The sequence below is a fragment of the Lineus longissimus genome, chromosome 6 (assembly GCF_910592395.1).
Source record: "Lineus longissimus chromosome 6, tnLinLong1.2, whole genome shotgun sequence".
Lineage (NCBI taxonomy): Eukaryota > Metazoa > Nemertea > Pilidiophora > Heteronemertea > Lineidae > Lineus > Lineus longissimus.
In genome coordinates, this window is record NC_088313.1 from 15,522,093 (window position 1) to 15,534,954 (window position 12,862).

Sequence of the window (12,862 nt, forward strand, 5' to 3'; positions counted from 1 at the left end):
ATATATAACGCTCTGTTTTCGTGAGAGTGTGAACTTATGTTTACCAAATGGATCTCGAAATCCTCCTAGCTTATCACAAAGTCAATTGACTCAATATGATCATATTTGGACATGACTCTTACGTTCACATGTGCATTACTTGCACAAGATTATCTCTAATCCCGTCACTTTGTAAATGCGTTATGACAGTGTAAGATTACATTATAGTAATGTTTTACCAGTTGAAAGATATCAGTACAACATTGCATGAGAGAGCTAATAATATCGGATAGGGTCAATCCTGAAAGCCGACCACAGCCTTGCTTTTGTAGAATTCAAGGTACAACTTCAGAAAAGAAATGCTTGTATTGGATTCAGTCAATTGCTAATCAACAATTGAGTGAGCTAATTAGCAATTGACTGAATCCAAAGCATAACATTTCCTTTGCGCTTTAAGGTCACTAGAAGGCTTGTGGTAGATCACTTATAGAAGAGTAGCCGGCCAATAATAATGCGAAAAATGAGAAAGCCATGGGCTCGCTCAAAATTGAAATTTTAGTCTTGCTATATGTTACGTTTGCAGTAGCCATTTACACTTTATATGCCTTTCCAAGTGTTGTTTTTCGGTAGATATTCACACATATGTGGTGGCACATTTCGAAAGGAACGGCCTCAGTTTTGCCTAACCTTACGGAGAAAGAAGTAACTGCACGTTAACGCCAAATTAATCAATTTGGGATATATTGCGGACTACACGTGAAGTGTGATAATCGACAACAAAAATACCTAGAAGCATGGGGTCTTTTCAATCATTGTTAGTAGCATCGTTGTGATGTCATTCGGTGACCTTTGACTGACCCGGCAATGTGCTAAAACTAACATGCGCACGGAGTTTTGAAGTTGGTACGTGCATTTTTGAAGGTTCTTTAGCCCACAAGGAACATGGTATATTTTCCTTCCCGGTACCGTCATCATGCGATGGAACATTTCTGATTGCAATGTGTCGACAATGTCTTGTAGCAATCAAGTCACTCAGAATACACACTATCAAAATACAGGTTTCTTAGCTTTGGAAAACAATCTGGGATTTTTCAGACAACAAATATATGCATCCCGTAGAAGTTTTTCAAGGAAAAATCCAAGCCCCTGCAGGAACATCTTGCGATGCCTAAATGATTGTGAAAAGCAACGGGGACAGCAAAAAATAAGTGATTTGATATCACTTAAAGTTTCGAAAATATGAATTTCCACGCAACTGCGCCAAAGACACTATAATTGTGAATTCCACTTCAAAAATATTATTTCAGCCTTTTTACCCGATGAGTAAAGCTGCCCTCAGCTTGACACTAAATCCAAATTGATCCTGCGTTAACATAAGGCGATGACTTCAAAGCAATTACTAGATAGCTTGGAACGCATCAAGTGACTATAAAAACATCTTTGAGGAGAGATAGAGACGATGATGAGATTTTGAAATTCAGCTCGAGGATTGATAATTTTCTTGAGAGAAATTGGTCTAATTAAATCCACTCTTGCGGGATAGATTTCACCGATTCTTAAAAAAGAGCGTTACCGGGCTGGCAGATATTGCCAATAGTGGTAACCTATCATCAAATAATTAGCAACTGCTGTTAGCAGTTACGTTTACAGCATTATATCAATTTGACGAGTGGTTTATAGGCGTCTTCAAAATGAACAAAATTGCGTGTAAAAGTAATTAAACTGAGCTAAAACTGGTGTCATCATTTCATAGCAGGTCATCTGGTTGGATTTCTCACCGACTCAACGACAGCTGTCATCGAACCAGGATGGCCGAGTGGTTAAGGCGTTGGACTTAAGATCCAATGGACGAATGTCCGCGTGGGTTCGAACCCCACTTCTGGTAGTTATTTTGCTGAAATTATTGACGAACACCAACATGTGCTCAACATTCAAACTTTTGCCACATTTTGTTTTCTTGAACTCCTCATCTGAAAGCTGCAAGTAACTGCAGTGATAATAAAGAGTCAGTTCTATACTTTCTTGGTATTTTGTAAATTAGTAAAACAGAAAGGTACATTTGATGAGCAGTTCTAAGTAATCGATGATCGAAAAGGAATTACTCGTAATCTTTGCTATTGCCACGTGCAACACGGATGATGCTGTTCATCATATTTTCATTTATAAGTAAGAAGGATCAAAGTTGTTGGTATTCAAAGCATACATCGTTACAGGGTGCCTTGAATTATGTAGATCGCCTTGAAATACAAACAACTACATCTATCCCCAGGCTGATTTGAAGCTGAGATGAAAATGTTGTGTGGTAAATTCAATTTAACTCGATCAGAAGAACTAAAGTAATGGAAGTTGTTCCTTTGATCATATGTGTATACACTGTACTCAAAGCGTTGCATTGGCATAGATGCACAGAAATCCTATAAGGAAATGTCTTCCATTTGAGGCTGAGATGATGACGCTCAGGTTGGTGACAACGATAATGTCTCTACATGTACTCTCGTAATTTTCTATCTTGTCATAGCGTGTTACGTGCAATCGCTGGTATAACGAGGGGGGAGAATTTAAAGTGGGTTCGTCGAAGTTCAAATGGACAATCGCAAACTAATAATTACCTCTTGGGATATCACAAACCGAGTGGATTTAACATGACCAGATAGATAACATCTTAAAATTCGACATGTCCTAATTAGTAGCACGAATACGACCCATGGTTTTTCCCCAGTTACACTCTACACCGTGTGTTGTTGTCTAAGGTGTACTGTATACATGGGGCTGCGTACTGAAGTTCAGCCGGGACACCTGGGGCGGGGCCATTGTGAGGTCCCCACACTTGGGGTAGGGTTTTGTCACGCTATTAGACCTCAGTGATGAGAGATATGAATGATATTCGAGCACAGACAATCGCACTTTCCCTTTATTATCGGATCGGTTTATGTGGAAGGTTTGTCTGGCTGTGTGGTGACTCGGGGGCGTGGAGGGGTGGTGGGCATAGCGAGCCATATTAGCTATCATTACGGTAGGCCAGCGACATTCCTTTCACAGCTATTGTCGAAGGGCAGAGGTGATAATCTAATGATATTTTTTACAACCCAGCAAGGCTCCATTTAAATATTTTGTTCGTTTTCCTTCGTTATGACCTTCTGGCTTACGATTCGATCTAGGTCTTCATATTTATTACACCTCAGAAATCTGTAGAAAGCATGTCGAACTCCCGGCACTGGTGATCCGTCGCTTTATTTGTCACGTTTGTGATAGACTTTCCGACAAGTGTGACCAAAACGCCGAAGACGCAATACCCCCAGGTAGGCCTGGATCTCGTTGGTTGTCGCCTCCACTGTACATCATAACATCATGGGATTCAAAAGTAATTAATACACGTGGTCTGTGCATATAGTAGTATGCATACAACTTCCAATTTAAAAAATGGTACGGTACATGTACACCACGATTTCATTATAAAAATCGGTTGTGAATCAAATTCTCGGTTCATGTTTGAGCAGCATGCCTTATCTTCGCCAATGTGGTCTGGTTTGGAAGATAAATCAATCAAACTCGTAAGTGGTTCATCGAGCCAATCGAATAAAATTTATCTTGTCGGACGGTCGATAAAAACTTAAACCATGTTCTCTATTCGGAGCAAGAATGTTGAAAAATGAAGTTTCAGTGTTACATATCGATGCAGCAACCTGAGTACTTCTGACCGGTACCCTAGGTAAGGCAGGTTAGACAAAGAAACCTGCCGATAGAATCCCATGCAAACTGTGTGGTTCGAACCAGTGACATCTAGATTCCGAGCCATTTGAGCACACAGCAGCTTCCAACCACTTTTTCGTTAGTTGACTGGTCTCTTTCGAGGTACGCAGTAGCGAGGCAGTAACTACATGTAAAAGCTAATCGAAATTGACTAGCCATTGTTTCCATTGTGTAAATGATATATCAGATTGGGCGTGTAAGATTTCGGCCCCGAGCAAACACCCAACAACAGATTTAATTGTGAGACGCACTTTAGTAAGGAGACTGTCATTGTTTTCCGAGTGATTTTCAACAAAGGAATTAACAGCTTGGGAGGTTGAGAGACTCTGTGGAGAACATGGTATTGTCCTCTGAGAACTCTTCCTATTTTTCTGTCGAGTTCGAAATGGCCGGATTCCATTTCCGGCTTGTGATATCAGATTGTTATGGCAAGAAGATACGGTGACAAACACACAGAAGGATAAAGACGATCTCTCAGATTGTGGAATGATTTTTTCATGCAGAGGAAGAAATCATCGTTGTCTATTTCAAATTAAGATATAGACGGAGTCAATCATCGGTGATTGTAATCAGATGGTTATGAAGAACAGATACGTCGAGAGTTCAGTGGCAAAGGAAGCAGAAAGATAAAGACATTCTTTAGATTGTCTAATTTCTTTTTCTTTTTCTTCTTCTACACATGACTCTTGTATTATAAAAAAGACTAAGAAATTCTGAAAGGTTGCAGTGTATTAGCATATGTGAGGCAACGGTAAGCGTAAGTTCAGAAAAACCGACCAGTGGTGTTGTAATTTGATTTGTAGACGGAGTAGCACTCGGAGCCATTGACAACACGAGATGGAAAAAACTAAACAAATAACCAAGCAAGCAAACAAAACGGAAGAAGACAGACAAGAACACAACACTTCTGATTCAGACAAATGGAAACTGGCGACAAAGATTTATCGCTGTACTAACGATACCACATCGCACCTGTTTAACAGCAAGCACGAACCTTCTAGGAAATGAGAAAGCTTTTAGAGTGAAGTATCTTTAGCGTTATAATTAGGTATACAACACTCTCTCTTCGATTCGAGTGGAGTATCTTTTCCTTGCCTATTTTTGGTCCGAGCCAACCGTACGTTGCAACGAAGCCAAAATCTCTATCAAACGTACCAAACGCACGATATTGCACAGTTCCGTGCAGTAAAAGTAAACCATGCATCTCCTGGGCAAACGGCTAACAGCGATACTTCAATATATTCTTAGTACGTTACAATTATGGTCGATGCATGCAACTGTAATTTTGCAAGTGACTATGGGAGGAAAACTTCAGCATAATAATGCACATCGCCTGTTATTTGATACGGAAATGAAACCATGACATCAAAGATTGACTGCTCAGCACAAAGGTGTAATTACTTTAGATTTGTTGCAATTTCTTCTACTTTTGTTCTATGTGGATATCCAATTAGGCTATTCTTGACCTGGCGACAGGGCACTCATGGTTTAGAGTGTCATACTGAAAATTTGTTGCAGTCAGATGCTCTGCATGCAAAGGCGATCGGGAGAATCGGTCAAAAATGATTTTATAACAATTGCATTTGACCAAACTCCCTTGCTGCCTTTTGCCTTAGGAGGGGAAGCTGATACCACTCGATTCCACTTCTGAATCAAAACTGATTGCCGTGTAACAGTGCACTCCACTGGATTTGAGAGAATGAGACTTACATTTAGATACGATTAGACAGTGCTTTTGAGCTCACTGTTCAAAGGTTGGTATTTCATTGGAATAAAGTTTATCATCTTTAAACTCAACACTTCGCGTTAAATTTGAAATTCGAAAAAAGGAACAGGTTCATGTACCAATTTGCAATGTGCTGTTCTGCAGAATGTATATGATGTGCCAAGAAGACGAACTCCTGTACATTGTAAGGGTGTCAATAGCAACGAAACTAAATTTTTCCTTGAATGCATAAATTTGAAAGTTTCAACCGCGCTATTCATTCTAAAAAAACTGCGATACCAACACAAGGCAACAAATTAGCATATCATTGTATACATCGATGTTCATTATTTAATGATCATACACTGTGGTATAATCAATAACCTTGTTAATGTCCATAATTTTTCACTATTTATCATCAAAATGCACAGCACTGAACCAAACCAGAGAGAACGCTTCGGGCAGAATCGTGATCAGAAAAAAGAAAACTCGGGTTAGCATGGCAAGTTGTAATTACCTCTGGGCAAGTTACGTAAATATCAGTAATTTCATCGATTTCTCAACTGATCTTGCCTGGTCTAAGATATTGGTGTCAAATTTCAAAGTGTCCTTTCAAGTCAATTTCACTGTGAAAAGATGGATATATTGGTATACTTGGTAATTAAAGTTGGAATGTAGGCTACAACAGCAGTGTATGCTGCTGGCTACATGTATGCACAGGTAATGTCAGTGTTCGATGTGGGATTTTCTGCGATTTTAAACACTCCGACAGCATTCTGTGCTCCTTTTTGATATGTTTTTTTTATACCTAACGTATTATTATGCCTTATTATTTAGCAATTCTTGTTCAATGCCTGCATAGTTTCAGAGAGCAAAAATGGCGCAATAACTGCGTACGTACAGCGAATGGCTTTTCCACGAACAATCTGGGTGACGCCAAGTTATCTTTAACTTAGGTGAACTGTGTGCGAGAATTGATAAAACAAACGTCACCATTTTGGTTGATTTTGTCATCAGCAAACATCGAACCAGGATGGCCGAGTGGTTAAGGCGTTGGACTTAAGATCCAATGGACGAATGTCCGCGTGGGTTCGAACCCCACTTCTGGTAAGCATCGTTTTGCTGTATTTCGTTTTAGCCACAGTAACAAACCGCCCCTGAAAAGAAAGGATTTAAGGTGTCGTTCATTTTGAAAAAGTTATGCAATCAAAGCAAAACAATGAATGAACAGAAATCTGGTTGAACAGCTAACTATATCTTTAGGCTCTATGCTTTTTATTAGTTAAATAGAGAATATAAAAAAGGCTTTTGGTAATTAGTTTTGGATGGTGGACATATCTTTGTCGAGTCCGACAGTTTCCAATGACAAAAATAAAACACATATTTTATTGGTATTGTGGTTGTTGAGTTGAATAATCAGTGTAAGATTCCAACAAGTCATGAATGAGGGAAAAGCCCAATTTACTAATGGCATCAATCTGTTAATTTCGGAATAAAGGTTTGTGGTGAACCACTTACTCGCCAGACAATTATCATGTAGGTATCAATGCCAATGGCACGAACTTGCTCTCTGAGGCTAATTGTAAAACAATAGGCGATTCATTAAATGGTTTAGAATGACCCCTGTATTTATTAATTAGATTGCCTAAATGGACATATGTTCGTGCTTGCTTTGAAATATCCTGCCTTCCGGTTAGCGGCAGAGTTGTGTGAAAATATTTATAGTTTCGGTGTCCTTGACAGAAACTTAGAAATTTGAGGCTCGTTCTCGATTGGGCATCGGGCTGTCACCATGCCCGAAAACCTTTGGCTGTCGCAGCCAAGCCTGAGCGATGGAGTTTTCTCTCTGCGTAATTAAGGAATATGCGATCAGTGCAGATGCAACCAATGGTCTTGCGATAGTCCATACGTACTTAGGAGTCTCTCAACTCGACACTCATCTAGCATACTGCTTTTTCATTTATACATTGCGCGTGTCTTTAAAACTCTAAACCGTGATTCTTCCCTTGCTTACCCAACGCGTATACTCGGCAAGTATTTCGACAAATAAAGTCGAGATCCAACCAATATTATGTGCCGCCTCGGGGAACCGACCAGGCGACTTTATGAAAGACGAAAAAGTGAATTCCCCGTACTTGAGACTGTTTGAGCTTTATGAAGTCATCTCCTTGAAGTCCCGCGCAGGTGTGTCAACCCCTGGTATTGTTCAAAGTCAAGGAGACTCGAACTGAGAAGCGTTCTGAAGAGTTTGGGTATATTATCAGCGTTATAACGCGGGTATATGCTATGTTGGTCATTGGTAAAGCATTATTATAAAGGTATAGTCTTGACTTACTGTCCACAATAATTTAAAAAAGGAGTTATTTGCAAAACTGACTCTGAGGAAACCGGGGGACATAGGGACGGACATAAAGGGTTTCTTTCTCCCTTAAATATTTGGAATCCACCATAGAAAACAGAAGGCCTTCTGTTTACTCAACTTCTCCTCGTGTAACAATAACGTTGACATCGGCAATGTCATTTAAAGATGACATTGACATCGCGGTATAACACAATTCATCCTGACACATGGCGTTCACTTTGATATTACATCGTGCTTATCACAGCCATCATCCAATGCCACACGATGATCTTACAAATCAAAATATAAGTTAATATGATGCCTGCAATGGAAGATATACATGTACATTCTCACAACTGATGTTGATCTTGCGGGTATTCGTTCCTCTTATTGGCTACTAAAGATAAAGAAAGGCAACCTAGAATATCAGTTGGCAGACTTAAGACGAATGTAAATAAATACGCTTAGAAATTGACTATCCATACCAAAGCACAATCCAATCATTGGGTTCTGGTAGATGGTCAGTCTAATGATCAAAACCCTTCCTGAAGAACAAACACACAAATTATAAATAATTTACAAACAGGAGAAAAGTTAAGCGGTTTGAACATGCATCTTATTTTCGACTGCGAACATGTAGATTATAACAGTGCCAAAACTGTGCATACCTTTTAATGCAATGCTCTAACTAAGAAAATTATTGACATATCTCACTAATTAAATATTTGTTCATATCCAACAAGACATCATAAAAAAGAAAATAGATATCATGGTAATCAGATTCAGATTGCGTCGAGGTTGTAACACATCGGACAAGGTGCAGATGGCTAAGCTGCTACTACCAGTGATTAGGGTACTTACAGCCTAGATGCCTTCTCGTCAATGTCCCGCGGGACCTCCACCAAGCCTCTGAAACTGCAGTCCACAGAGGTCCCCTTACACATACACGCATCCGGGCAAGAGAAAGGTGGCTCCTGCCCCGATACGAGAGATTGGGGTAGAAGACCTGCCCCTAAACAAAGGGTCAAAAACACAGCGTATTTTGCCATTTTTTAATATCCTCCAGAGTCTTGAGAAAATATCCTATGTCACGTGGTCACACTCATCAGATCCAATTTCAAGATGTTTAAAGTTTAATTGGCTTTCCAACAATTCTCTCTAATATCCAAGTCCTGTTCGCTTACTTTTGTAAATATTTATGTCTGAATTTATCGGTTTTACCGATTTCACAATCACATAACTCTCACCGAATATTAATCCTCTACAATATTATCATCATCTAAGTTTCCACTCAATAATTTAGAAATAATTATGAATTTCGAAATGCAAATAATACACAGTTGTTAAAAACGATTCGATATCTCATAAACTCAAAACTCTCTCTGCGTTCGTGAGCTAATTCCCTGTTAATGGTTTATCCAGAGGTCTTTGTCACTTCATGCAGAGACGGTATAAACTCGACTGACAACGAAACTTGCCCACCGGAGTTGTCCATTATTCACAAAGGGGCGATAGAGTGAAGGTGTGTACAATGGTTTAGTCGAGAGTGGGGGTTTCAGGCTTAGGTATCTCTGGTTACTTGAGATTAGACAGAAAATTGAGAACAGTACTTGTCTGAAAACATGTTTACTACAATAATTGATTGATGATTGTTCCAAGCGGTATGCGCGGAAGACAAAGAGACAAAAATGGGTCTCATTATTCAAGAAGAAAGTGTAGCGCCATATGCTTCTTTCCAAGAAGAAGTAATATTTCAGTTTCTTTTGTTTGAAGGAAACGTAGCAATCATCGCAATAACTTATCATCTAGTTATAAAGTCCCGAGATTAAAACAAATAATTGATGCTAAAAGCGCAAAAATCACATCGTCTGAGGACAGTCGCGGACGTCCGAGTTTTCCACTGCCACGCCATCTGATGCCTTGAAATTTAACTGAATTGAGATGAGTCCAGCCAACAGCGCGCAAAGCTTCTGTTGGTTCCTAGAATTTTTGTCTTCTGACGGATTTTGGTATATGGTTCTGTAGAGGCCATGATTACAATTACTCAGAGATATAAGGCGCATTATAGGCCTACGACACTTCAGAACTTTTGTCCCGGATATGACGATGGTACGGTTTGCGCATAACTGACCAGGATAACTGACCAATCAGCTAACAGAGCCAGGATATCATCTGATTATGCATGACTTACATCATTTGCTGGCTCTGTTAGTTAATTGGTCAGTTATGCGCAAACCGTACCATCGTCATATCCGGGATAAAATTTCTGAAGTGTCGACGTATACACGTATGTTCTCGCACATTTCAAACTTCTTCGGGCTCTTCAGAAATACAATCCTGGGTTTTTCTCTCCGACCATATCATGTATGATAGCCGGGCAGTTATAACCACTGTAGACTATCAGGAAAAGGAGTGTTTCCTTAAAAAACAAAAAAGAAAATATAGGAACGTTCCTTTAAAAGACAAATAAGAAGAAAGAAGGAACGTTCCCTCCGGAAAAAAATTCCGATGGAGATGCCGGGGATCGAACCCGGGGCCTCTCACATGCAAAGCGAGCGCTCTACCACTGAGCTACATCCCCAATCTGTCTTACAGTCCTGGCAAATTTGTATAACAAGGGTTGGCCTCACGGGCAGAACGGGAAAGACTAAGTTGGTTGAAGTAAACTGTTCTCCTTGCTCCTCAAATCGTGCCAATCCTCCAACAGTCGATAGGCGGCTTATTCAGCATACAAACAGAACGTTTGTAACCCGAACTGTCTCAACGAGAAGATTCGCCCGATTTGATAGCACGTTGTTTAGTTTTTTCTTTGCCCTCCACGCGGCGCTATTTAGGCCTATAACATTACATGGTGTTTCAGAGATATGGGTACTCTCTGCCTTCTATACAAACTGGGTATGTTTAACTTGGGTTGCAACACCTACTTAGACTTCCTCACATTATGCGACGATCTTTTACTTCCCTCTGTCGTTAGCTCTGTTCTTCATACCGGATTGCTCTCAAGTCCCAGTCAAGAGTCTCGGATATGACTGTCGAGTCATCCACAGGTTAGGTAAGAAACGGACCTACCGGTAGAAATTGATCATGATCTTCCCAGACTCTGTCCTTAGCTATATAAAGGAAGAGGGCAGGGCCGTAGTTAGAGATGGTGGAGACCTTCAGAGCCAGGGCCCCTTTAATATCGGCCAAGAGTGGTGTTTTCCACCCCCCTCCTCAACACAAGCTAAACTGCTTTTGGCCTACAATGATACTGCAGTATGTTGGAAACATTTCCAGATACATAAATTCGGTATTATTATACAATACATAAAATGTTGGGCTGAATGAAATTGTTGTGGAACGCTCTGTCCAATAATCACAAAGCTTGTACTCCTTCATCAACTTTTATTCAAGAAACGGGGCATGAAGAAATCGAACCTTCATGTCTGCATGACTCTTGGAGCCTGGACCGCCCTGGGCTACTTCCTGACAGTTAGTCCCTGGATCTTCGCTCAACTCATCATGGTTCTGGGCGAGGTTGACATCAACGAGGTACATGTAATCGATTTCATCACCACGTGGATCGCCATCAGCGAATAGTTTCTCGAACGTTGTAATTTACAATTTCACCAAGGTCTGTTGAATCTTGAAACAAGCTGCGGCAAGATAGTGAGGCGTTTTGTCCAGCTGCATGTTCTTGGTATACTTTGTGGAGCGCATCAGCTCGATTTGAGAGTTCATGGCCAGTGAGATTTTGAGGAGGTCCGAGAGAAACGCCTTGACTTCTCACTCTTGAGGAGTTGATCTCGAATTTGAATGGCCTGCAAGATATCAAAGCAGAAGACGTGTACACAAAATTCACGAAATAACATGCATCAGAAAAGGTACTGGACATTAGGCCTATTCATGATAAATCATTAAGAGCAGCATGTAGGTCAACAGGCCTGAAGTATTCAGCCGCTCTTCTTCGCATTAATTTCCTGGCAGAAGGTTCATGACTCTGTCGTAGACATTTAGCAGTTTCAGTACCAAATCCAATGTTTTGAGAGCGTGACATGTACGTCTACGTCTGCGTGGTATGGAGAAATCCACAGGAATGTCTTATCGTGGACTAGCAGAATGCTTTCAAAACGCAGATGGCGGCACTGAAGTACCGAAAAGATGATGATTTTTCGTGATATATCGTGGTGGTTGAACATATCAAACAGTGGTGGCGACACTGACATCAACCTTTTTGGAGAATATCGGGTCTCGTATTCCTGTGAGATTATGCAAATACATCCAGGAACATTGACTTCAGTTGACGGGTTAAGGGCAAATGCTTAGTCAAGGGAGTACTAATCCCTTTCCTGGGTCTTTCTTTCTGTCACCCAGACTTATCTCTAACGTGCAAACATGTAAAGACTAGTAATTGCTTTTATTGACAACTTCATGTATGTACGTTTACCCCGATTTCTGTGCAAAACTGTAGTAGGGGCGTTTACCAGTCTTTATTCATATTAGTATCACCCATGGAACTATCTTGATATTTATATCAAAATTATTTTAATTACCACTTATTTTTCTCACTGGTGAAAAGGGCAGTCGCCACTAAGTTTATCAGCTTCATGTGCCGACGTAACTTATCGACAACCCTCTGTCGGTTGTTTGCCGCAGCTTTTTGATTTTTTTGACAACATCTAGCCATGTCGTGCATAAAAATAATAATTAGTAATGAAGATATGCTAATACTATACAGTGAGGGTCTTGAGGAGAACCACTGTATTCAAAGAAGGGTTCACGAACTCCCCGAATCCACCCCTTGTGAATACCCTGTGCCAGTGAATCAGCTTGTGTATCCAGCAAAACTGGAGTCTTCTTCAAACAAAGTGCTACCATATGATTATCAATGAGCCCACAGAATTGAAACCTTGCGAGCAAACATCATTTATCGCGCTGAAAGCCATCCTGTGAAAAACTGCTGATTATTCCGCTGGTTCATTATCTGTTCGAGGCCCGATTCTCCACCTTTGGGGATTAGCGGGACATTTAAACGACTTGCTTCTCAGTTTCAATGGGCACAAATTACAAATGATACGACTTAATGTAATCTTGGCCTATCATTTTTG

At 40.3% G+C, this 12,862-nt stretch overlaps 1 protein-coding gene and 3 non-coding genes across 5 annotated transcripts in view; 2 read left to right on the forward strand and 2 right to left on the reverse strand.

The window, feature by feature from the left end:
- LOC135489821 (slit homolog 2 protein-like) overlaps positions 1-9,236 on the reverse strand; it is an 80,562-nt gene extending 71,326 nt beyond the window's left edge. For both annotated transcript variants that reach the window (XM_064775374.1, XM_064775373.1), the window contains exon 1: positions 8,637-9,236. In XM_064775374.1, coding sequence (XP_064631444.1) covers positions 8,637-8,824 — 188 coding nt within the window. In that variant the 5' untranslated portion in view covers positions 8,825-9,236. The remainder of the gene's footprint in view (positions 1-8,636) is intronic.
- Trnal-uaa (transfer RNA leucine (anticodon UAA)) lies at positions 1,782-1,864 on the forward strand. Its single transcript has one exon. It is a non-coding gene; the product is annotated as a tRNA-Leu (tRNA).
- Trnal-uaa (transfer RNA leucine (anticodon UAA)) lies at positions 6,462-6,544 on the forward strand. Its single transcript has one exon. It is a non-coding gene; the product is annotated as a tRNA-Leu (tRNA).
- Positions 9,237-10,284: 1,048 nt separating the features above from the next.
- Positions 10,285-10,356, reverse strand: Trnaa-ugc (transfer RNA alanine (anticodon UGC)). The gene has a single exon. It is a non-coding gene; the product is annotated as a tRNA-Ala (tRNA).
- Between the last annotated feature and the right edge of the window lie 2,506 nt (positions 10,357-12,862).